At 37.2% G+C, this 22345-nt stretch overlaps 1 protein-coding gene across 15 annotated transcripts in view; it reads left to right on the top strand.

Moving 5' to 3' along the window:
- Nucleotides 1-22345, top strand: part of SENP6 (SUMO specific peptidase 6) — a 119475-nt gene that overhangs the window by 82355 nt on the left and 14775 nt on the right. For 14 of the 15 annotated variants that reach the window (XM_036318374.1, XM_036318375.1, XM_036318373.1 and 11 more), the window contains 7 exons: nucleotides 2869-2902; nucleotides 3517-3711; nucleotides 5226-5452; nucleotides 7086-7192; nucleotides 7317-7433; nucleotides 16536-16658; nucleotides 18156-18248. In XM_036318374.1, the coding sequence (XP_036174267.1) occupies nucleotides 2869-2902; nucleotides 3517-3711; nucleotides 5226-5452; nucleotides 7086-7192; nucleotides 7317-7433; nucleotides 16536-16658; nucleotides 18156-18248 (896 nt within the window). The remainder of the gene's footprint in view (nucleotides 1-2868; nucleotides 2903-3516; nucleotides 3712-5225; nucleotides 5453-7085; nucleotides 7193-7316; nucleotides 7434-16535; nucleotides 16659-18155; nucleotides 18249-22345) is intronic. The other variant, XM_036318376.1, reaches the window with a different exon arrangement.

The following is a 22345-nucleotide window of genomic DNA, read 5'->3' as shown; positions in this document are numbered from 1 at the left end:
GAAGAATCCAAAAGTTTTGGAGTCTGCAGAAAAATGTCTTAAAGCACTAAGACTCCTAGAAGTAGATTATTGAACTACTATAGCCACTCAGAAGGCACTGGTTCAGTATCCACAAAACCCAAAGGACTTTTCCATAGTCCTTTAATTTTTATCTCATACGTGTTTTCTTATTATTTTACTGCTACCAATCCAATTCAAATTTGCATTTTCTGTTTGAAAATTTAATGTAATCTCCTTAACTAGCTTTCTTAGTCATTTTTCTTCTTCTCTAATATACTCTGTACATTGTTGGTAAATTGATCTTCCTTTAGCACTGCGCTATTTTGTAAGCCTTTATAATTCCTTAACTTGGTGTTAAGGAATCCTGGCTATCCATTTCTAACCTTTTAAACTCTGTCTTGTAGTATTCTTCTTTATACATAAAGTAATATCTTTAAGAAAACACATTGTATTAGGAAAGTTAAAAGGTTGCTTTATTATTATGTAAATTATGGTAACTAATAGCTATTTATTTTCTAGGATTTATGATTCTAGAATAAATATGATCAAAAGGGGGGAAAAACTTTATAGGTTAAGTTTATAGGAGAAAATGAAATGTGGACCTGATTTCTTATGCAAGAAAAGCCATATGGGAAAAGAGCAATCTTTTTTCCATCAAAAAACTCTAGCTTCTCATTATTTAAAAACTAGAATGATATTAAATACTCCAGAGATCTAAAGCAAATTATATATAGAAAATTTATTATTGCCCAGCAGCATTGTTATATAGCAGGGTTTTCAGGGATTTACGAAGCTTTTGTTTCAAGCCTTCATGGTACAGATTATCTTTGATGGGACTGTCAGATAATAAAAGTGTTATACTATGTCTTATATGTCAGAAATGTCCAGGAATGTCTTATTGGTTTTATGGCGTTCCCCCTACATTATTCAGAACTCCTTAGTATGATAATTAAGGTTGTTAATTTAGCCATTTAGTTGAAAGTTTCATAGTCTCAAGGCTACCTAGCAAGAACAACATCAAAATTTGAATGAATTTTTTCACATGAAAGTTACAGATTAATATTTATATGATCTACTGAGAAAAACTGAAGTTAGTTTAAAAAATAAAAGGCAGTGTGTATAATATAAAATATGTTACTATAGGTTTTTTTTAATTAAAATGCTAAATGAAATATTTCAGCTAAAAAGTAGTTGTGCTTATGATTTGGAAATTTGCAATCTGTTATTAATCTTCCTTGTACCATGGGATTTAGCCAAAGAACATTTTTTATAAGGTATAGTGGATCTGTAATTTCTTCAGATTTTGTGTTAAAAGATGATTTGACATTTTCTTTCTGTACATAACTTCCTTTATGTTTTGCACTGAAATGATACATATCTGCCGTGTCATTATTAATCTAAGAAACAGATTTTAAGTATTTTACAGTGGAAAGACTTGACACACTGCCTTCAACAAGTGATTAAGCTTGTATCAATAGTGGGGCTGGCTGGCATCATGTGCCTTCGATGTAGTGTAGTCCAGAGTGTTGTACATTTTTTAGAACCTAGCGTGGATTTTTTCCAAGGCTATTTATAAAAAGCAGAAGGAGGTTTCTCTCTGTTATAGACAGTAGTAAACAAAAGAGAGACTAATGTAACATTGCCTTGACAGAATCATCGGGAAATTTAAGGCAAATATAAAGGATAATTTTGAGCAGTTGGAGAAATTTGAGTATGAACTGTATGTTGAATGAACTTAATTTTGACTTTCCTAGATGTTGTAATAATGAACCTTTCTGCCTTTATACTGGTTTAGCAAAAGAGAAATGACTGTGTGTGTGTGTGTGTGTGTGTGTATGTGTGTATCTATATATATATAAAAGCCTAAGCGACTGAACAACCAGTCGACTGGTCGCTATGACGTGAACTGACCACCAGGGGGCAGACGCTCAACGCAGGAGCTGTCCCCTGGTAGTCAGTGCACTCCCACAGCCAACCTCCCACGGCCAGCCAACATCCTGCAGCCCTTTCCCCCGGCAAGCCAACATCCCGCAGCCAACCTCCTGCAACCCCAATTGGCCCCGATCTCCAGCCAGGCCGAGGGACCCCAACTCTACACAAATTCGAGCACCAGGCTTCTAGTATATACATAAAGAATGATTAAGTGTAGGAAGATACTAAAGTTAGTGAATCTGGGTATGAGTATTCAGGTATTTATTGTAATACTAGAGGCCCGGTGAATAAAGTTCATGCACTAAGGGGGTGTCCCTCAGCCCAGCCTGCTCCCTCTCGCAGTCCGGGACCCCTCGGGGGATGTCTGCCTGCTGCTTACGCCCGATATCCCCAGGGATCAGGGCTAAGCCAGCAGTCCGTGACCCCTCGCTCCTTACCACCTGCCTGCAGCAGAGGCAGGGAGAGGCTCCTGCCACTGCCGTTGGCACTTGCCAGCCATGAGCCTGGCTTCTGGCTGAGTGGTGCTCCCCCTGTGGGAATGCATTGACCACCAGGGGGCAGCTCCTGCATTGAGCGTCTGCTCCCTGGTGGTCAGTGTGAGTCATAGTGACCGGTCATTCCGCTAGTCGTTCTGCCATTGTGTTGATTTGCATATTAGGGTCTTATATAGCATTTTCTCAATTTTCTTTGAAATTATGAAAAAATAAGTCAATAGTATAAGAATATTCTCAGTATTTGAATCCGAAAGGTGAAGCCTACCTTTTTGAGAGGTAATTTGGAAGTGGGGACGTTATCTTGTTTTATATTTAAGCACGTGGTAGATGATTTATTTCTTCTGCCCTCTGTAATCTAAGTGCCGAATAATATGTCATTTAGGTTGTTTGTAGCAAAATCCTCATAAATCTAGATTGGCATTAATTTGTTTTATTTTTTTAGTTTTGTTTAGATTTTATCAAGATACCGCTAGAAGGTAAGCTATGATATGTCTTTATGCTAACTTAAACTTTTTTCACACTAAAGCACTTTACAGGAATGAAAGATTAAATTAAATATACATGATTAGTTATTAGGTATATTTTAACACATTTTGGACAGATCATGAGAATTCTTGCTTTATATTATACAGTGTTTTACAAAGTATCATACTTTAAAAAAGATATTAGTTTGTAAGAACATGTAATAAATAACTTCAAAATGCAGTGGGTATTTAATTTTAAAGCATTCCTTTTATATTTATGTAAAACATTTTTTGTACTCGTTCAGTAGACACTTACCTGGGCACTGGGTAAAGCTAGCAATAAAACTCCTTGTCCGCAATGTGTTGATAGTGTGATTTCATTCTGTAACATCACAACATCTATGTTTAATTGTAAGTATACTTCATTAGGACCCTCTTTTGGAAATGCAGAAGCTTCTTTAAGATAGTTATAAGGATTTTTCTTCATTTCCCACTAGAAGTTACTTTTTACAGAGCGTAATAAATGTGTTTTACTTGAAACTTGTATTTTCTCACACTCTTCTTCATTTATGAATTTGCTGCTTTAAGAATTGATTCATTTTCCATTTCCATTTGTTTTCCTCCAGAAGCAGAAGCTGATCCAGTAGGCTTTACTTTAAATACCTCTGATCTAACTAAATGTGAATGGTGTAATGTCCGTAAATTACCAGTCGTATTTCTTCAGACAATACCACCAGTTTATGAAAAGCTGAGCATGCTGATACAAATGAGTATGGATGATAAAGTTTGGACTCATTGTAAAAGAATGCATAAGTTAACAAGTAAGTTATATAGTTTGGATTTTAATAATAAGTATAATCCATTGAATAGCAGAATGTGAATATACTTTGATAGATCCTTTACATGTATATTATATTATACTAGAGGCCTATTGCATGAAGAGATTTGTGCAGTAGGCCTTCCCTTCCCTTGGCTGCTGGCACCAGTTTTCCTCTGGCACCCGAGACCCAGGCCTTCGCTCTGGCTGGGCTCTGGCCAGAGCCCCCTCGCCCCCCAGCCGTCAGGCCTTGCAGCTCCGCCGATCCTGGGGCCGTGAGGCCTCGCTGCTCAGCGGGCTTCGGGGCCATTTGGCTTCGCTCCACCTCTTGGAGCCTATGTATGCAAATTAACTGCCATCTTTGTTGGCGGTTAATTTGCATATTGCCCTGATTAGCCAATGGGAAGTGTAGCGAAGGTACGGTCAATTACCCTTTTTGTCTTTTATTAGATAGGACTAGAGGCCCAGTGCAGAAATTGGTGCACTGGTAGGGTTCCTAGCGGCTGCCAGCCAAGTACTCCCTTCCACTGGCTGCCTGCCCCGTCCCCTGGTTGAACTCCTGGATGAACTCCCGGTCGAGGGGGCAATTTGCATATTATGCTTTTATTATATAGTATTATATTATATTTATTATATTTATTATAAGAACCTTGTAGGATAGATCTTACTTTCCCCTTTTAAAGATGAGGAAAAGCCCACATGAAGTGGAAGTTCTAATGATAAGACACAGGTTTGCTCATTGATAAAGTTTTCAAAATGGTTAAAACTCCAAAGGTCTGCACTCTTTGACCTTGTATTATATGGGTAAAATGATTTTTTAAAAAATTTTCAATTACAATTTGCTTTCAATATTATTTTGTATTGGTTTCAGGTGTACAGCATAGTCCTTAGATAAAATGAACTTTTTAAAATGCACTGATAGGTACTAAGTACAACCATATAAATCTGGAATCCTTGAAACTTACCCTGAATTAGAAGTTTGCAAGTTCGTAGAATGTATCTTCAATCTCTATAATTAAAATGATATGGTTCTGATATTTATGGCATAGCATGAATATTTGTAAAATAAATACTTTTCAGCAGTAATTGCTGCTTCAGCTTGAGTTTGCACATTAGTGAATAGCAGTTTTTACAGCTAAATTTTCTAGCTCACTTGGAAATTTTATTTGTGTTTGATAAAATTTTTAATTTATACATATGTAAAACTATAAATATATCTTGATCCTATTAGATGAAGTAAATCAGTTATACCCACGAATAGATTTGTTCTTGAGCTACTGCTAGAGTAATGTGTTCTGATTCCTTTCTCTTAATAATTTAGGTGACATTGTCAGGTAACACTATCACTGGTCTTTATTTTATATTTATTTTATATACTCTGCCAAATATTGTTTTGAACATTCATACAGGGATTTCTGGTGATGTTCTTGGAATAACTAGTTGTTACTCTTTTTCTAATAACTTCCTATATACTTATTTTTTTCTTTTAGACTTATAGTTATATTGATTTCTTTTCAGATTTGGAAGAACAGTATATAATTTTAATTTTTCAAAATGCCCTTGATGCTCAAGCAAATACGGTATTTGAAAGTATCGTTACTGAAATTGGTATAAAGAATAATGTATCCAATTTTTTTGCGAAAATTCCCTTTGAAGAAGCCAATAGCAGACTTGTTGCCTGTACAAAAACCTATGAAGAAAGGATCAAAGGAAGTTGTGTGCAAAAAGAAAACAAAATTAAAAATGTAATTATGCTTTTTAATTTTAAAAATATAATCTTAAATAACATATAGCTTTAAAGGGAAATATGTTTTATTATGATACTATTCACTTCAGAGTTAGATTTTTTAAATTCCATCTCAGAATTATTTGCTTTTATATGCAATTTGTAAACTATGTTGTGTCAAAATATAATGGTGAATAGGTGACTTTGTGACAAAAATAGTACTTGGTACAGGTCTTAGAAGCATTTTTAGTTCCTTTCCATACTCTCTTCTTTTTTTTTTTTTTTTTAATATATTTTTATTGATTTTAGTGAGAGATGAAGGGAGAGAGAGAAGTATATTTTGACTGCTTTCTGCACATTCCCCATTGGGGATTGAGCCTGCAACTTAGGCAATTGCCCTGACCGATAATCAAACTGGTGACCTCTTAATGCATGGGTCAGTGCTCAACCACTGAGCCACGCAGGCTGGGCTCCATAATCTATTCTTCTTTTCTTTACTTTTCATCTCCTTTTTCTCTCTTTTTTTTCCCCCTCTTTCAACATACATATACATTACTGCTATATTCCAGTCTGTTATTACCCTGCTGGTTTCCAGTGATGCCATAGGCTTCGATAAAAATAAAGGAATTTGGTCCCTGATGTAGACTTCTATGTAACATATACATACATGGTTGAAAACTTGGGAAATGAAGAATACCTACCATCCTGACGGTCAACTTATGTATCCAGTTCTAGAATAACTAATATAGTAGGTAACTCTGAAGCCACCTGAATCATACAAATGTAACTTAAATACTCAAAATTTGTCCCTTATCACAGCAGCTGAATTTTACTGACTTAATTTATTGGGAACACAAAAATCTTTCTACCTGGCTACACACTTGGAGATAGGGCTATCCAAGGCACAATCTTAGTGAAGTTCACAGGGCCTCACCAGAGAAGTTGAGGAAAAGAGCAGAATAAGAAAGGGGAATCATTCTTCTTCTTTTGAAAAATTGTATGCAGGAGATAATTCTGAAGGAAAAAAGAGCAGCTGCAGGGGTGGGCAAACTTTTTGACTCGAGGGCCACAATGGGTTCTTAAACTGGACCGGAGGGCTGGAACAAAAGCATGGATGGAGTGTTTGTGTGAACTAATATAAATTCAAAGTAAACATCATTACATAAAAGGGTACAGTCCCGGCCTGCGGGCCTTAGTTTGCCCACGGCTGATAGAGCCATGAGGTAGCTAGGATGGGCTCAAATTTCAGTGGAAGACTCTTTAACTCCTTGACTCTGGAGAACTGAAGCTCCCTCAGCCTCTGCTACATATCCTTTGGATTGCCTTGTCTTCCCTGCTAGAAGAAAAAAATAGTATATCTGTTCTTTGGATTTTACTAACATAACCTAATTTAATATGGATATAGAGATTTCAGACAAGATACCAGAGAGCATTTTTTCAAAAATTCAAGAGTATCAGTGTACCAGAAATTATAAATAAATAAATAAGTGGACCCTTGTTTTTTCCTGTTTCTTTTTAAAAAATCATGCATACTTTTTAGATTCATATTTTTAATCCTTTTTAATTAAAAAACATTCTTGCCTTGTGCTTGCTCTTTTTATTGAAAAATTTCCCAGTTGACTTTGAATTGATTATTTAATTTCCTTTTCCAGGTGCCCCTGGAATCTAGAATACAACTTAGAAGCAAACAATTTCAGTTTTTTGATGATGATGAAGAAACTGGAGAGGGTCACACCATCTTTATGGGTCCTGTAGAAAAGTGAGAGAATTCCTTCACATTTGCAACACCCTTAAATTTCTTCTCTGTTTTATTGCTTTTCTTTTATATATATTCACACACATAAATATTTGATAATCTGCTTTTTTAAAATTTTTTGTTACAGGTTGATAGTATATCCACCACCTCCAGCTAAGGGAGGCATCTCTGTTACTAATGAGGACCTGCACTGTCTAAGTGAAGGAGAATTTTTAAATGATGTTATTATAGACTTTTATTTGAAGTAAGTTAACTTTCTGCTAACCTTTTAGCAACTCTTTAGCATTCTACAATGTGTATCTTTGTTTTCGGAGTCAAAACTATTTGGGTTTTGAATGCCATCATTGCCATTTAGTGTGGGAACTTATTTAATGTCTCTACCTGTTCCTCATTTTAAAAATTATATCTAAAAAGGCTATAAGGATTAAATAAGATACTACATGTTAAGCACTAGGAAAAGTCCCTGGCACATGCAAAGTGTTTTTAAATGACAGCTTATTATGTTGTTATTTTTTCAGTGTTTTAAGCCTTTAAAAATTGTTACTACCCTAGGGTAGGTATTAATTTTTTGAGCAAGCACAAACGTATGATCTCACTCATTTCCTTCAGTAAATGTTCAAGTGCCAGCTTATATACCCAGAACTTGTGTTAGAAGTTTACTGTTGTAGGGAACACAAATATGAGATTGAAGCAATAATAGAAGACAAAGTAGAAAAAAGAATGTTTCGTTCTCTTTAGAGATTGGGAAATATGAGGGACCAAGGAGCTTCCCTGGAAGAGCTTACATCATGACCCAGTATACACATGCATATACATGTATGTGCAGTGTGTTTATACATGTGTAAATTTGTATGTGTTTACTGGTTTGTGATATAAAATGGTGTTTATATGAAACAAAACAACTTAAATATCAGTGCGCTTAGAGCTTTACAATACTTGCTAGTTTATTCAAATGTACCTCATAAAAGAATTTTTAGAAATCTGATTATTAAAAGCTGCTGAATGATTTTATAGCCTACTAATAGTTGCAGTCCACTGTTTGGGGAAAGGAAACATTGTTATAATGAATGATAAGTATTGATGAGAGAAGTCATATCATAAGTGTATTTCCTTAATATCATTTTGATAAGCATTTTTATTATGGAATTCTAGATGAGAAATGATTTAAAGAAATTTAATTAAAGTGATCTAAGAAGCCTACTTAGGTCATTTTTGTTTGAGGGAAAAGGAAATAATAAAATGTTTTTAAGAGGTAGAGTTGTTTATCAGGACTCCAAGCCTGATTGAATGGGTATTAAGAAGGATAAAAATGGGTGCCAAATAACTCCTAGTTTTCTACTACAGATACCTGCTAAATGATTTTGCCACTAATTGAAGCAGTGAATGCAGAAGCAGAATAGGTTTGGGTAGGGGAGGGGGGAAATAATCCCTTTTAGATGTCTGATACAGCAAAAGGGAGAGTGCCAGTAAACAGTTGAATATATGGTTCTGGATGTCATTTGAGTTCTGGCTGGACATATGGTTAGGAGGCTTTACTTTACAAGTAGTAGTTTAATTATGAAAATTGATCAAGCCCTGGCTGGTTTTGCTCAGTGGATAGAGCGTTGGCATGTGAACTGAAGGGTCCAGGTTTGTTTCCGGTCAAGGACACTTGCCTGGGTTGAGGGCTCATTCCCCAATAGGGGGCATGCAGGAGGCAGCCGATCAATGATTCTCTCTCATAATTGATGTTTCTATTTCTCCCTCTCCCTTCCTTTCTAAAATCAATAAAAATATATTTTAAATAAATAAATAGAAAAGAAAATTGATCAAACTGTTTAGGTAGGGATAAAAAAAATGAGGGAAGGCTATAAGGACAGAACCTGGATAGTAGAGTTAGATAGACAGGGAAGACAGAGGCTCCCATGAATAAATTCTGAAGATATTTGAGAGTTTAAGAAGAAAAATCCAGAGAGAGTCATAAAATTAAAGGGAGGTAAATGCTTTAAAGCTGGACACATTTAGTGGTATCAACAGAGGTCAAGGCAGATAAAGGCTAAGAATAACTTTGAGGTCACAGTTACCCTAAGCTAATTAGGGTCCAGTATACATCCGGACTTCACCCTAGTCCATGGGGGATAATGAGGTACTCATCCCCATCCACTGGAGGTAGTACCAGTGGAAGCCTAGTGGGAAGCCTTCCATCCCCATCCAACAGTAACATGGAGCCCTTCCACGTTAATGGTGCCTAGTGGAGAACCTAAACCTCCACCCCACCTGGGAGTCATGAGTTGGTGCCCATTTCAAACACAAGTGTGGTGCCAGGGAAAGCCTGCTAAAACACAAGAATTAAATGAAATCCAGAGTCTTACAATGCTTTCCAATGTCCAGATAAAATTACTTGTCTCACCCAGAACCAGAAAGATTTCAAACTGAATGAGAAAGAACAGCCAATAGATAGTCAACACCAAGATTACACAGATATTAGAATTATTGGACAAATATTTTAAAGTACCCATCATATAATTTTTAATGAACAATTATGAACACGTGAAACTTTGTGGGTGGAATAAACAACACAGGCCAAGTGTGTCTTATCTACAAAAAAAAACTCACTTCAAAGATAATTACATATATATATGAAAAGGATGGAAGAAGATAGAGCATGCAAATATTAATAGAGAGCAGGAGTTACTCTGTTAATATCAGATAAAGTAAACTTCCGAGCAAAGACAATTACCAGGGATAGAGCGGGACATTATATAGTGATAAATGAGTGAATCCATCAAGAAGATCTAGCTGTACTTATTGGGAATGTGCCATAAAACAGAGCTACAAAATATGTGAAGCAAAAACTGATAGATCTAAAACTGGTGAGGAACTTTTTTCTGCCAATGGCCATTTAGATATTTATAACATCATTCAAGGGCCATACAAAATTACCAAGTTAAAATTAACCTCCTATATTTGGTCAAACATTTAATTAACTCATCCCTAATGACTTGGCAGGGCCAGACCAAATGATTTCATGGGCCTTACACAGCCTATACGCCGGACATTCCTCATCCCTGATCTAAAAGGAGAAAGTGAAAAATCCAAAAATATAACTGGAGAATTTAATTCCCCTCTCTCAACAATTTGATAGAACAACTAAACAAAATCAACAAGGATACAGAAGAATGCAACAACACCATCAACCCGTAGGCTTTACTTAACATTAGGGGGTAATATTATACTCCTATTTATGTTAACTATACTACCCTGTTATCAAAGATACTGTTTTTCCTTTTGAAGAGTTAATGGTAATGGAATATGTTTCAGTAAATTATAAGTGTGTTACAGATTTGCTGACAAGAGAAACTGCCGTAGATTTTAGATGCCTAATTTTGCAGATGTAGATCCCTTTGAGATCAAACAGTCATTCAATGACAAGTTCAGACAAAGCTCTTAAGCAAAATCAAAAGATGTTATCTCATACAAATATCCAATAAGCATATGAAAAGATCCTTGACATTATTAGTCATCAAAGAAAATTCAAAACCAAAAAGAGATGTCGCCCTACACCCATTAGGATGGCAACTATATTAAAAAAACAAAACAAACAAAAAACAAACTAAAATAATGTGGACAAATGGCACCCTGTGTACTGCTAGTACGAGTGTAAAATCTTACAGCCAATATAGAAAATAGTATGGTGGTTCCTCAAAAAATTAAAAATAGAACTACCATGTGATCTAACAATCCTATTTGCGTGTATTTATCCAAAAGAATTGAGAGTAATGTTTCAAAGAGATTTTTGCACACCCATAGCACTATTCATAATAGTCAAGAGGTGGAAACAACCCAAACTGTTTATTGATGGATGGGTGATAAACAAAAGGTGGCTCAGTTGGATTGGAGCATTGTCCCATATGGTTGTGGGTTTGATTCCTACTCGGCACATACCTGGGTTGTGGGTTAGATATCTGATCAGGTGTGTACAGGAGGCAGCCAATCAATGTTCCTCACATCGATGTGTCTCTCTCTCTCTCTCTCTCTCTCTCTCTCTCTCTCTCTCTCTCTCTCTCTCTCTCTCTCTCACACACACACACACAATAACAAATAATGCATATCCTCAGGTGAGGGTTAAAAAAAAAACAGATAGAGGAAACCTGTCACATGCTACAACCTGGGTGAATCTGGAAGATATTATGGAAAGTGAAATAAGCCAGCTACAAAAAGACAAGTATTATATAGTTCCACGTAGATAATTTGTAGTCAAATTCATAGAAAATGAAAGGAAAAATGGTGGTTACCTGGAGCAAGGAATTGTCATTTTTTAGATACAGAGTTTCAGTTTGCAAGTTTAAAAAGATCTGTTTCACAACAATGGGAATATACATAACACCACTGAACTGTACACTTAAATGGTTAAGATTGCAAATTTTACGTATTTTTCCATAATTAAAAAAGTTATCTTTTTTATTTTTTCTTTATTGATTAAGGTATTACATATGTGTCCTTATCCTTCCATTGCCCAACCGCCCACTCATGCCCTCACTGCCCTGTTGTCTGTGTCCATTGGTTAGGCTTAAATGCATGCATACAAGTCCTTTGGTTGATCTCTCTCCCTTACCCCCACCCTCCCCTACCTTCCCCTGAGGTTTGGCAGTCAGATCGATGCTTCTCTGTCTCTGGATCTGTTTTTGTTCATCAGTTTGTGATGTTCATTATGTTCCATAAATGAGTGAGATCATGTAATATTTATCTTTCTCTGACTGGACTATTTCGCTTACCTCTTAATCCTACTATATACTTAACAAACCAAACTATTGAAAAGTCTTAAGTGAATATATAGAACAACACTGCTGTTGTTGGATGAAGTGTTCTGTGAATGTCATTTAGGTCAAGTTGTTTGATATTGGACTTATCTTTGTCCTTAACTGATTTTCTACATACCGATTCTGTCAATTATTGAGAAGGTTGTTGATTTCCAGTTTAATTATGAATTTGTTAGTTTCTCCTTTTAGATCTATCGGTTTTTGCCTTATGTATTTTGAAGCTCTGTTGTTAGGCACATACATGTTTATGCCTTCTCAGAGATTGATCCCTTTATTATGTAATGTCTCTCTTTATCCTTGATAATCTTTCTTGTTCTTAAGTCCACTTTGTTCAAAATGAATATAGCTATTCCAGCTTTCTTTCAGATTATGTTTACATAGTTCTGTTTACATGCTAATGTATTTCTTTACCACTTTACTTTTAACCTTCTTAAGTCTTTTTATTTAAAATGTTTCCGTTTTTGAAAGCATATTGGTGGATCTAAAAACTAAGTTGAACTCCTAATATTTTATTTATATATTGGTTTATTCTATTTCATACATAAATAATATATAATTTACATTACAGTAGACATTTTATAATCGTTTGTTTATACTGTTGAAATTCTTTATATTTTCAGGAGACTCCTTGACATTTTATACTTCCACTTTAAAACAAAATTTTTACAATAAACTTGATTATCTACAAGTTCTATCTTTTCTAATGTAGATCAGTATTCCAAATAAAATTCTAACAAAATCCATGACTTTAAAATTTGTATATAGGGTGTCCAAAAAAATGTACATACACTTTAACAGCTAATAGCTCAATTTTGAAAATGAAATGTATTTTAATAAACACTGGCCTTTATAATTATTCAAAGTGTATGTATGCATTTTGGGGGGACATCCTATACTTGTAACATTCTTTTATATATAATATATTTTTATTGATTTCATTGAGGAAAGGAGAGGGAGATAGAAACATAAATGATAAGAGAGAGTCATTGATCAACTGCCTCGTTCACGCCTCCCACTGGGGATCGAACCCACAACCCTGGCATGTACAATCAGAATCAGACCATGACCTCCTGGTTCATAGGTCGATGCTCAACCACTGAGCCACACTGTGACATACTTAGAAGTGAATTTTAAAAGGAAAAATGTTTTAAAACTTCACTGTTAAAATCAGTTATTCGGCTCTTACCAAAGTTTGCTCGTTATTTTCTAACTCTACAAATTAGAAACAAACTTTTAAAGTTTGTCAGTATTATAAGATTTAAAAGGTCATTGCATCTAAAGAATGTTAATAAAATGCAGAGAAGAAAAGAATTACTTTAATAAAAATTACTTTCAAAGTCACATATTACTAGACTAGCAGAGTAACCTTAAAATAATCTTTTTACTTCATCCTATAGTTAAGTCATGATTTGATTGTTAGAATGTTCACTTTATGAAGTACCAAGTGGACAGCTTTACCATGACATTCAATATTTAAATGATTTATACAGAAAGAAAAAAAAGTGCACCCAAATGGATGAAATTTCCACAAGATTTTTGTAATGAACTTAAAATTTCCCTTCAATTCTATAAGAGACATGGCTTTTCTAATTAAAGGTAATAGTTCTGACATATGTACATTGTACATTAAAAAAGCTATATACAGCCACAGAAATACCAGTGGAGGTATGCCAGATCAGAAAGACAAAACACTTTACAAGGCATGGATTTGTTTACATATGAAGTTAGAGTCAGTTTTCTTAAATCACAAATATTCTTTTTTAAGTTGAATTATCCCTCTGTTTATTTGACTCACTTTTACAGAGCAGCCACTGAAGTTTGGACTGGTGAAAGCTGCATGGTTCACCAATTATGATATAGCCCCTAAACTCAAATCTAGTTCACTGCATGCTCTGTTTTGAATATATTATTGTAAAATTCAGTGATTGATTTAAACTGTCATGAGATGATTCACTGTATTATAATTTCTTGTGTGGGGACACACTGACTTGCTCTAAAGCAAGAAATTTTGTAATTGGGTCCTTTTCATCAGAACTTGAGCTTCAGAATGATAATATTATGCTAAGGGACATGTCTCTAGGTGTGCCCTCAGGGACATTTGCTGTTTCTGTGTAAGATTTCATAAGGCTTTCAGATTATCCTCATTTTAATAAAATGCATATGGTCATTAGCTTGATTTTGAATAGTTCCTTTGAGGATTTGTAACAAACAAATTTAATATATCATAATTTTCCTTTGTGATACCAAGGAACCATTGCTATTTGTTTTGAGGTAAACCTAAAGAAAAAACAACTAAGGCAAGGAAAAATTAGAACCAATATAAGATCCCTTTAAAGTTGCATTGTTGCAACCTTAACACTGAATAGGTTTTTTCTATTTCTTTTTGTGTGTGTGTTTTTTAAGTAATATATGGCTAGGTCTTTTTGGTTTATTAACTGAATTATTTAAAACTAGAGGCCCAGTGCACGAAATTCGGGCACTGAGGGGTGTCCCGCAGCCCAGCCTGCACTCTCCAATCTGGGACCCCTTGGGGGATGTCTGACTGCTGGTTTAGGCCAAATCCCTGTGGGATCCCTAAGCCAGCAGTTGGACATCCTTCTCATAACCAGGGACTGCTGCCTCCTAACCATTCACCTGCCTCATTGCCCCTAACCACTTCTTCCTGCCAGCCTGATCACCCCCTAACCACTTCCCTGACAGCCTGATTAATGCCTAATTGCTCCCCTCCCAGCCCAATAGCTCCCAATTGCCCTTCCTTGCCGGCCATCTTGTGGCCACATGGGCGTGGCCATCTTGTGACCACATGGGTGTGGCCATCTTGTGCAAGGGTGTGATGGTCAATTTGCATATTACCTCTTTATTATATAGGATAAACAGCACATAAAAACAATAGGTATATTAAGATACTAGAGGTCCGGTGCATGAAAATTCATGCACTGGAGGGGGAGGGGTCCCTCAGCTCGCCTTCCCCCTCTCACAAGTCCAGGAGCCCTCAGGGGTGGGAGGCAACCCGGCAATCAGGAGAAGGCAACACCTCATCATACCTCTGCTGCTGCCACTGCCGGCAGCGCAAACCTTGGCCGGCCCTGGTTACCTGAGCCTTCGGCGGCTGGGCAGCTGCCATCCAAAGCTTGCCTGCACCTCAGGCTGGCCTTTGGCGGCTGGGGGACTGAGGGGACTGGAGGACTCCGGAGCCAGGTACGCGTTGCGGCCGGGCCTGCCTGGGAGTGGGCCCAGCCTTGCTGCACGCCTGCCGCCCCGGTGAGGCTGAGGGGACTGGGCGCCTCCATCTTGTGGGTGTGGGTGCCATCATCTTTGAGGCCGTGGCAGTCAATTAGCATATTCCCACTTTATTAGATAGGATAATGGACATAATATACAATTCACTCATTTAAGGTGTACAATTCAGTGGTTTTAGTATATTCAGACATTTGTGCAATCATCATCACTGTCAGTATTATTATAATTTCATTCCCCCAAAGAGCCCCAATAACCATTAGCAGTGATTCCTCATTTTCCTCCAGCTCCAGTTCCAGCATTAGGCAACCACTAGCTCTTCCCTATCTATGTGGATTTGCATATTCTGAACATATCATATACATGGAGTTATACAACATGTGCTCCTTTATGACTAGCTTCTTTCACTTAGCACGGTGTTTTCAAGTTTCTTCTATTTTACAGCAGGTATCGGTGCTTTTTTGTTCAGTATACTTCATTGTATGGATATATACCACATTTTATTTTTCCATTCATTAGTTGATGAGTGTTTCTGACATTTCCACTTTGTGGCTATTATAAATAATGTTATGAATGTGCCCTTGTTTTAAAATATTAGATCTTTCAGATCTGGAAACAGCCTAAGTGCCCATCAGTAGATGAATGGATTAGAAAACTGTGGTACATCTACACGATGGAATACTATGCTGCTCTAAAAAGGAAGGAACTCTTACCATTTGCAACAGCATGGATGGAACTGGGGAGCATTATGCTAAGTGAAATAAGCCAGTCAATGAAGGAAAAATACCACATGATCTCACTCATTCATGGATAATAGAGACCATTATAAACTTCTGAACAATAATAGATACAGAGGCAGAGCTGCCTCAAACAGATTGTCAAACTGCAGCGGGAAGGCCGGGGAGGGTTGGGGGGCAGGAGGTAGGGGGGAAAGAGATCAACCAAAGGACTTGTATGCATGCATATAAGCATAACCAATGGACATAAGACACTGGGGGATAGGGGAGGCTAGGGGACTGTCTGGGGGGGGGGGGGGAATGGACACATATGTAATACCCTTTGTAATACTTTAAGCAATAAAATAAAATAAAAATAAAATATTAGATCTTTCAAATCACAGTCTTACTCTCAAATATACTTTTCATTACTTGAGAATTATCTGGTAGTTATTATCTAGAATATGAAGTCAACTCTGCTTCTTTCAGTGGTAAGGAATAGAAATTGATGGTGGCTAAATTGATTACTGCCTGCCTGTTAATGTGAGGTAAACTGCTATATTCACTATATTGGAATTATTTTTTATAAAATAGATATTTGGTGCTTGAAAAACTGAAGAAAGAAGATGCTGACCGAATTCATATATTCAGTTCTTTTTTCTACAAACGCCTTAATCAAAGAGAAAGGAGAAATCTCCATGAAACACCTAATCTATCGTAAGTCAAGCTCTTTGAAAATGTTGAACAGATGTAATAAGTTACTGAAATTTAACTCAGTAAAAAATCACTTATTTGTGCTCTGGTCAGTGTGGCATAGCTGGTTGAGAGTTCTCCCATGCACCAAAAGGGTCCCATGAACCAAAAAGTCACCAGTTTGATTCCCAGTCAGGGCACATGCCTGGGTTGCTGGCTCAATCCTCTGTAGGAGGCAGCTGATAAGTATTTCTCTCTCTCTTTTCCCCTCTCCCCCTAACATCAATGAAAACACATTTTTTAGAAAATCACTTATTTGTATTGAGGCAACATAATCTGTTACTAACAAAATCATAATATTGGATTGTATACAATATAAAATGTGGATCAATATCCACAATATTCTAAAACCTTAAGAATATGTAGAATTCATAAAGGTTTTAGGTGTAATATTTAAATCAGTATTTTCCCAATATGCCTGATGATTTTAAAAAAATTACTTGGATACTTATCAAATATAGATTGCTTTATTTTACCCTAGATGTTCCATACTATCTATGAAAAGAAACCTGTGAATTTGTGCTTTTTTTTTATCCTCACCTGAGTATATTTTCCATTTATTTTAAAGAGAGTGGGGGAGAGAGGGAAGACAGAGAAAAATATTGATGTGAGAGAAACACATCAATTGGTTGCCTCCTACACTCGCCCTAACCAGGGTCCTGGCCAGGAATGAGTCTGCAACCTAGGTACGTGCCCGTGATCGGAATCCAACCTGGTACCCTTCGATCCACAGGCCGGTGCTCTATCCATTGTGCAAAACTGGCTAAGGCAAGTTTGTAGTTTTAGTAAGTTCTTTGGATGTTTCTTCTCAGATAAGTTAAGGAAATTCTATTCTACATATTAGGCTTGATAGGCCTGTGTACTTTTGTTTATAATTCTCCTTTAATGATTGCATCCAGCTCTAATACTTACTTAGTAATTGATCAAAATATACACATAAAGAGTTGGTATTTTTTTTTTTATCATAAATTGCTGTTAAATGCTTAAATTGAAGGCTGATGTGGATAACACAAATAGTATCCACTAGTTCAGTGATTCCTAATTTTCATCTTAGAGTTGATGATTCTGATTGATTTTGACCAGTGGTCATAGTGTATTCTTCTTCATCTACTGTAAGATAATGTTCACTTTTCTTGCTCTTTCTTTTGCTGTTCTCATTGGTCATGGTCTGATTTGCTTCTCAATCTGATTGCTTGTGCCATTTCTGCAGTAATAAATAATAATAGCACTGATTTACTCTAGTATATAGTAGCAGGAATTAAATATCTCTTTCTTCCAGATTCAGTGATGGGCAGTTTCTAGCTCTATCTCAGATATTTTGTTTTCTTTCTCCAGCTTGTTAAATCATCTTTTACAACTATTCTGTTAACAGCTTAATATTCGTAATTTATAAATTGTTGCATATAAGTTGAAGCACTAGGAACATTTCAGAAACTTGATAGTCTATGTCTTGTCTTACAGAATACAGCAAAAGCGTCATGGGAGAGTAAAAACATGGACCCGGCATGTAGATATTTTTGAAAAGGATTTTATTTTTGTACCCCTTAATGAAGCGTGAGTAAGAATTCCCTTTCTGTAAATGTGACAATTTTTAGAAAATGTGTTTAGGATGTGAAGATTTCATCCATTTTAAACTTCTTGAAATTTGTTCTGTATGTCTATACTTATACTGCCTTTTTAATGATAATTGATGCAGTTTTCCAGTAAATCATGTAAGATACTGAATTTTACAAACACTAGATGAGATATTTCTAATTTTGTCTTAGTGGTCAATGTAGAATAATGTTAATTTTTAAAATGGTGCTGCTTGTGGTCTAGCAAACATCATATGGAAAAAACTACTTTGCCCTAGCCAGTGCGGGCACACATGTACAGTGCAATTGAAATTTCGTGGCCCATGCGCAGAAGTCAGTATTTTGTGGAAGAGCCACACTCAAGGGGCCAAAGAGCACATGTAGCTCACGAACCGCAGTTTGCCAACCACTGCCCAAGCCGGTTTGGCTCAGTGGATAGAGCGTTGGCCTGCAGACTGAAGGATCCCGGGTTCAATTCTGGTCAAAGGCACATGTCCAGGCTGCGGGCTCTATCCTCAGTGGGGGGCGTGCAGAAGGCAGCTGATCAATCATTATTTCTCATCATTAATGTTTCTATCTCCTCTCTGAAATCAATAAAAATATGTTTAAAGAAAAAGAAAAGGCTACTTTATACAGAAAGATGATTAGGTCCCATAGAAGGATTTGAATTCTTAGTTTAAAACACATTTAGGCTCTTAACCAAGAAAAAAAGAAAAGGTAGCTAGCTAGATTTTTGTCATTTTCTCAAGTTGAAAACCATGCTGACTACGCAGTTATTTTCTAAGTAAAAGGGGGTACTTAAGCATTTTGTGTTATTTTCCCCCAAAAGAGGCATTGATTTATAGGATAGTATTATTAGACTTAACTTTGTTTGTATTTCTTTTCTTGTTGTTGTATTCCTATGCTCTCCAATCAAACATCCCCAGGAATACACCTGTAGTTGGATAATTTTGGGCTTATTACTTGTATCAAAGGAGAACACATACCATAGACAACCATGGAGCCTCTCAGTGCAAGTGTGTTTGAAAAAGCCTATAACAAAATTTGGGCTTTAGTTTGGTGATTTGGGGAAAGATCTAAGAAAGCAGTGGTTTGCTTGGGTAAAGAAGTAGCATTCACTCATTGAGCAAAAAAGGGAATTTTGATATTTGGGGGGTTGGTTTTTGTGACCTTGTTTGTCTTTGCTTAGACAGATTATGAAATGGCCTTGCTTTGCCTCATTTTATTATGGTTGCAGAGTAGCCTTGAGTAGCCTGAGTTTGATGTTCTGTGAGATTATTTATGTCTAATAAGCTTAGCTGTGCCAGGCTAGCTTCTGAATATTTTTTTTCTCACTTTGAAAAACAAATTCACTGTACAGTATAATCAAGCTATATTTATTTAAAACCCTGCTTTAATTATAACATTTGTGCTCTTTAATTAGCTCAGCCAAAGATAGGTAGGCTAGTTCAAAATACTGGTTATGGCGATAAAGCCCAACTTTAATATATATATACATATATAAAGTCAAACACTTTAAAATTAATCTTCACTTTCTTTTTCTTTATTAATTAAATCTTTATTGTTCAGATTATTACAGTTGTTCCTCTTTTTTCCCCCCATAACTCCCCTCCACCCAGTTCCCACCCCACCCTCCTCCCTCACTCCCCACCCTCATCCATAGGTGCAGGATTATTGTCCAATCTCTTCCCCCACTCCCCCAAGAATAGTCAGTCCACTCCCTTTCCATGTCCCTGATTCTATTACAATCACCAGTTCATACTGTTCATCATATTATTTATTCACTTGATTTTTAGATTCACTTGTTGATAGGTGTGTATTTGTTGTTCATAATTTGTTGTTCATAATCTTTACCTTTTTCTTCTTCCTCTTCTTAAAGGATACCTTTCAGCATTTCATATAATAATGGTTTGGTGGTGATGAACTCCCTTTAGCTTTTTCTTATCTGTGAAGCTCTTTATCTGACCTTCAATTCTGAATGATAGCTTTGCTGGATAAAGTAATCTTGGTTGTAGGTTCTTGGCATTCATCACTTTGAATATTTCTTGCCATTCCCTTCTGGCCTGTAAAGTTTCTGTTGAGAAATCAGCTGACAGTCATATGGGTACTCCCTTGTAGGTAACTGACTGTCTTTCTCTTGCTGCTTCTAAGAGTCTCTCTTTGTCTTTTGCTCTTGGCATTTTAATTATGATGTGTCTTGGTGTGGTCCTCTTTGGATTCCTTTTGTTTGGGGTTCTCTGCGCTTCCTGGACTTGTAAGTCTATTTCTTTGACCAGGTAGGGGAAGTTTTCTGTCATTATTTCTTCAAATAGGTTTTCAATATCTTGCTCTCTCTCTCCTTCTGGCACCCCTATAATTCGGATGTTGGTACGCTTGAAGCTGTCCCAGAGGCTCCTTACACTATCTTCGTATTTTTGGATTCTTTTTTCATTTTGCTTTTCCGGTTGGGTGTTTTTTTGCTTCTTCGTATTTCAAATCGTTGACTTGATTCTTGCGATCCTCTAGTCTGCTGTTGGGATTCTGTATAATATTCTTTATTTCAGTCAGTGTATGCTTTATTTCTAGTTGGTCCTTTATCACAACCTCGAGGGTCTCATTAGATTTCTTGTAGGTCTCATTAAGTTTATCGGCAGTTTCTAGAAAATTCTTAAAAAATCTTAAAAGTGTGGATTTGAACTCTATATCCAGTAGTTTGGTTTCCTCCATTTCTGTAATTTGTGTCCTTTTTCGTTGTCTCCACATTTTTTATGCTTCCCTGTGTTGATAAAGTGGTTTTCTGTGCTAAGTGTCTTCTAGAGTCCATTCGTTCAGCCTCCCCAATTACCTGAGGAGGACACTCTTGGTGCACCCCCTTGTGGTCTTTGTGCACAGTCTTGTTGTAGTTAAGCTTTGATTGTTGTAGGTAACACTCGGAGGAATTGACCTCCAGGCCAATTGGCTGTGAGAATCAGCTGTGTCTGCATTGGGAGAACTTCTGTGCTGGAGACACCCCTCCGGGGCAAGACTTGCTTCAATGGGGCTTTGGTGCTCACTGAGTCTGCCCCCTGAGTGTGTCCTTTATGGTTCCACGGAGCTGCAAACTGGATGGTCCCACTTTGACCTCTGGGTACACTGGCTCCTGGATCACTAGGGAGGTACTAATCTAGCCTCTGCCTTAGGCTATCCAGCAAAAGCCTCCCTGCAGGGCTTGGGCGGGGCGGGTCCCACGGGATCAACAGGGCGGGGCTAGCAGTTATGGCTGCTCTCAGAGGCTCCACTTCTCAGTGTCTCAGCAACCACTGCAAGCCCCTCTGAGAGAAAGTTGCCCTCGAGTTCCGACCGATGCCCGACAGTCCCGCTTCTCCCGTATGCGTCTGGATCCCCAGAGACTCGCCCGGAACTGGAGCTCAGAGCCTGAGAATCCCTCCCGATTGAAAACGGCAATCATGCTCTCAGTGCTAGCCCCCTCCGCGTGGGCCTCTGTACCTTAGGATTTTACTTCCGCACTGCGCCTCCTTTAAGTCTTGGTATGCTTTTCTCTTTCCTTCTAGTTGTAGAATTACCACTCAGCCAGCCTTCCTGTTTTTCTGAATGATGTCTGTTCCGTCTTTTAGTTGTATTTTTGAAGTGGTTGTTTGAGGCAGCAAACTCCGGTATTTACCTATGCGGCCATCTTGGTTTTCCCTTAATCTTCACTTTCTTCATTCTTCTCAAAATAAGGTTTCTTGCCATATATTTGTTATATAAAGTAATTTGTAAGCTGCCTAATAGGTGAAATGGAGAATATCTACTTATATAAAAAAAATGGATGGTGTTCGTCACGACCTGAACCGCAGCGACCAAGCAGAAGGAAGTCAGTCCCTCAGGGGTTGTCTTGGCAACGGCTGTGCCCTCCCCTGAGCTGTTTCCTGTAAGGGCAGGGTTTGAGGCAGGAACCTGCCCTGGGAGCGTGGAGGCATATCTTTCTAAAGTGTGTGGAGCCAGCACAGCCAGGGGTGAACCTGAGTGGGGGCGGCTGAAAGGCTTAGAAAAGACAGACAAGAGAATGAAAGCTGGGTCTCGGTGGGACGCTGCTTCTCTGAGAGCGACCACGCCCAC

The sequence above is a fragment of the Myotis myotis genome, unplaced genomic scaffold, assembly GCF_014108235.1.
Source record: "Myotis myotis isolate mMyoMyo1 unplaced genomic scaffold, mMyoMyo1.p scaffold_m19_p_7, whole genome shotgun sequence".
NCBI classification, from domain to species: Eukaryota; Metazoa; Chordata; class Mammalia; order Chiroptera; family Vespertilionidae; genus Myotis; species Myotis myotis.
Note: the sequence above shows the minus strand (reverse complement) of the source record. Positions and strands in the feature narration are given on the sequence as shown.